The sequence below is a fragment of the Lampetra fluviatilis genome, chromosome 68, assembly GCF_964198595.1.
Source record: "Lampetra fluviatilis chromosome 68, kcLamFluv1.1, whole genome shotgun sequence".
Taxonomy (NCBI): domain Eukaryota; kingdom Metazoa; phylum Chordata; class Hyperoartia; order Petromyzontiformes; family Petromyzontidae; genus Lampetra; species Lampetra fluviatilis.
The window spans coordinates 1,832,503-1,835,421 of record NC_136342.1 but is presented as its reverse complement, the minus strand read 5'-3'; the positions used below and the strand labels follow the sequence as shown (position 1 = coordinate 1,835,421).

Below are 2,919 nucleotides of genomic sequence, written 5' to 3'. Positions count from 1 at the left end.
GTCTGACTCTTTGTGACGTCGTGTGACGAAGGGGGGGGGAAGGGGGGGGGTCAGAAATCGTCCAAAATCGTGTGACGTCATTTATGGAAGGCCCCATAGGCGCGCACACACACCTACACCTACACGCTGGTAAACCAACAAGAACACGGCTTAGTGAAGTTGGACAGACGGAATGTGAGACGGGGGGGGGGGAGAGAGACACCACGGCGATTTAAACATCACGTGGAACCCGCTGGCCGGGAGTAATTTTAGCACAGAGCTGAACACCACGGACAAGGTGGCGTGTGAGGTGACACCTTTGGGGTGTGTCTGGGTGGGTGTCTGGGTGGGTCTGGGTGTGTGTGTGTGTTGATGTGTAGGTGCGTGTGTGGAGGTGTGGGAGTGGGTGTGGTGTGTGTGTGGATGTGTAGGTGTGTGTGTGGAGGTGTGGGAGTGGGTGTATGTGTGTGTCTGGGTGTGTGTGTGGAGGTCTGTGTGTGTGTGTGAGGTGACACCTTTGGGGTGTGTCTGGGTGGGTCGGTTGTGTGTGTGTGTGGAGGTCTGTGTGTGTGTGTGAGGTGACACCTTTGGGGTGTGTCTGGGTGGGTCGGTTGTGTGTGTGTGTGTGGAGGTGTGTATGTGCATGCATCTCGGTCATCTCGGTCAGTCGACCCGTGGCACCTGCAGGGTCTGCCCCGTGACCTCCTGCCAGCGGGCGTTCGACACTTCACGTGGTAGCCTCAAGGTGCACATGGCCTGGCACAAGCGTCGTGGTGATGTCACCGCCACTTAGTGGCGAATAGCGGTTGTTGTGTGTGTGGGTGAGTGTGATTGTGTGTGTGTATCACTGTGTGTGTCACTGTGTGTGTGTCACTGTGTGCGTGTCACTGTGTGTGGGGAGCGGTAGCGTAGTGGTTAGCGCTACGAACCTGGCGACCGCCAGTGACGATTATCTGAACTGGTCCTGGGCCTCCCCTAGGTCGACTCAGCCTCAAATGAGTACCTGGTTCGGTGAGTAGTAAACATCGCCACTGGGGAGACAAAGGCGGCCGGGCGTGGTGCTGGCCACCCACCCCCTCGTGTGCCACAGTGCCGGTAGCCTTCATAGGTGCTGCTCGCTAACAGCACTTGCCCCTACAGTCTGTTCGAGGCTACACGGGGGACCTTTGTTTGTTTGTTTTGAGGCTAATTTACAGCCAACAATCGCCAAAGGATAAATCGACAACACCCCCACTACCCCCACCACCCCCACCACCTCCACCACCCCCACCACCCCCACCACCCCCACCACCTCCACCCCCACTACCCCCACCATCACCACCACCTCCACCCCCACCACCCCCACCACCCCCACCACCACTACCCCCACACCACCACCACCCCCACCACCTCCACCACCTCCACCCCCACTACCCCCACCACCACCATCACCACCCCCACCACCCCCACCACCACCACCACCATCACCACCCCCACCCCACCACCACCCCCATCACCCCCACCACCACCATCACCACCCCCACTACCCCCACCACCCCCACCACCCCCACCACCCCCACCACCACCCCCATCACCCCCACCACCCCCACCACCCCCACCACCCCCACTACCCCCACCACCCCCACCACCCCCATCACCCCCACCACCACCATCACCACCCCCACCACCCCCACCACCACCACCACCATCACCACCCGCACCACCCCCACCATCACCACCCCCACCCCCACCACCACCACCCCCACCACCCCCACCACCCCCACCACCCCCACCACCACCCCCACCACCCCCACCACCTCCACCCCCACCACCCCCACCACCACCCCCACCATCCCCACCACCCCCACCACCTCCACCCCCACCACCCCCACCACCACCCCCACCACCACCCCCACCACCCCCACCACTTCCACCCCCACCACCCCCACCACCACCCCCACCACCACCCCCACCACCCCCACCACCACCACCCCCACCACCACCCCCACCACCACCCCCACCCACCCCCACCACCACCACCCCCACCACCCCCACCACCACCACCCCCACCACCACCACCACCCCCACCACCACCCCCACCACCCCCACCACCATCCCCACCACCACCACCCCCACCCCCACCACCCCCACCACCACCATCCCCACCACCACCACCCCCCACCACCCTCACCACCACCCCCACCACCACCCCCACCACCCCCACCACCCCCATCACCCCCACCACCACCCCCCACCACCCCCACCACCACCACCCCACCACCACCCCCACCCCCACCACCCCCACCACCACCCCCACCACCCCCACCACCCCCACCACCATCCCCACCACCACCACCCCCACCCCCACCACCCCCACCACCACCATCCCCACCACCACCACCCCCACTCCCACCACCCCCCACCACCACCATCCCCACCACCACCACCCCCACCACCCTCACCACCACCCCCACCACCACCCCCACCACCCCCACCACCCCCATCACCCCCCACCACCACCCCCACCACCCCCACCACCACCACCCCCACCACCCCCACCCCCCACCACCCCCCCACCACCACCCCCACCACCCCCACCACCCCCACCACCATTCCCACCACCACCACCCCCACCCCCACCACCCCCCACCACCACCATCCCCACCACCACCACCCCCACCACCACCATCCCCACCACCACAACCCCCACCACCCCCACCACCACCACCCCCCACCACCACCACCCCCACCCCCACCACCCCCACCACCACCATCCCCACCACCACCACCCCCACCACCACCACCCCCACCCCCACCCCCACCCCCACCACCCCCACCCCCACCCCCACCACCCCCACCACCACCATCCCCACCACCACCACCCCCCACCACCACCCCCCACCCCCACCACCCCCACCACCACCACCCCCACCCCCACCACCCCCACCACCACCATCCCCA

General features: G+C 66.6%; 1 protein-coding gene across 1 annotated transcript in view; it reads right to left on the bottom strand.

The window, feature by feature from the left end:
- Positions 1 to 248: 248 nt before the first annotated feature.
- Positions 249 to 2,919, bottom strand: part of LOC144952526 (kynurenine--oxoglutarate transaminase 1-like) — a 22,120-nt gene continuing 19,449 nt past the window's right edge. The window contains exon 7 of the mRNA XM_078882974.1: positions 249 to 259. Coding sequence (XP_078739100.1) covers positions 249 to 259 — 11 coding nt within the window. The remainder of the gene's footprint in view (positions 260 to 2,919) is intronic.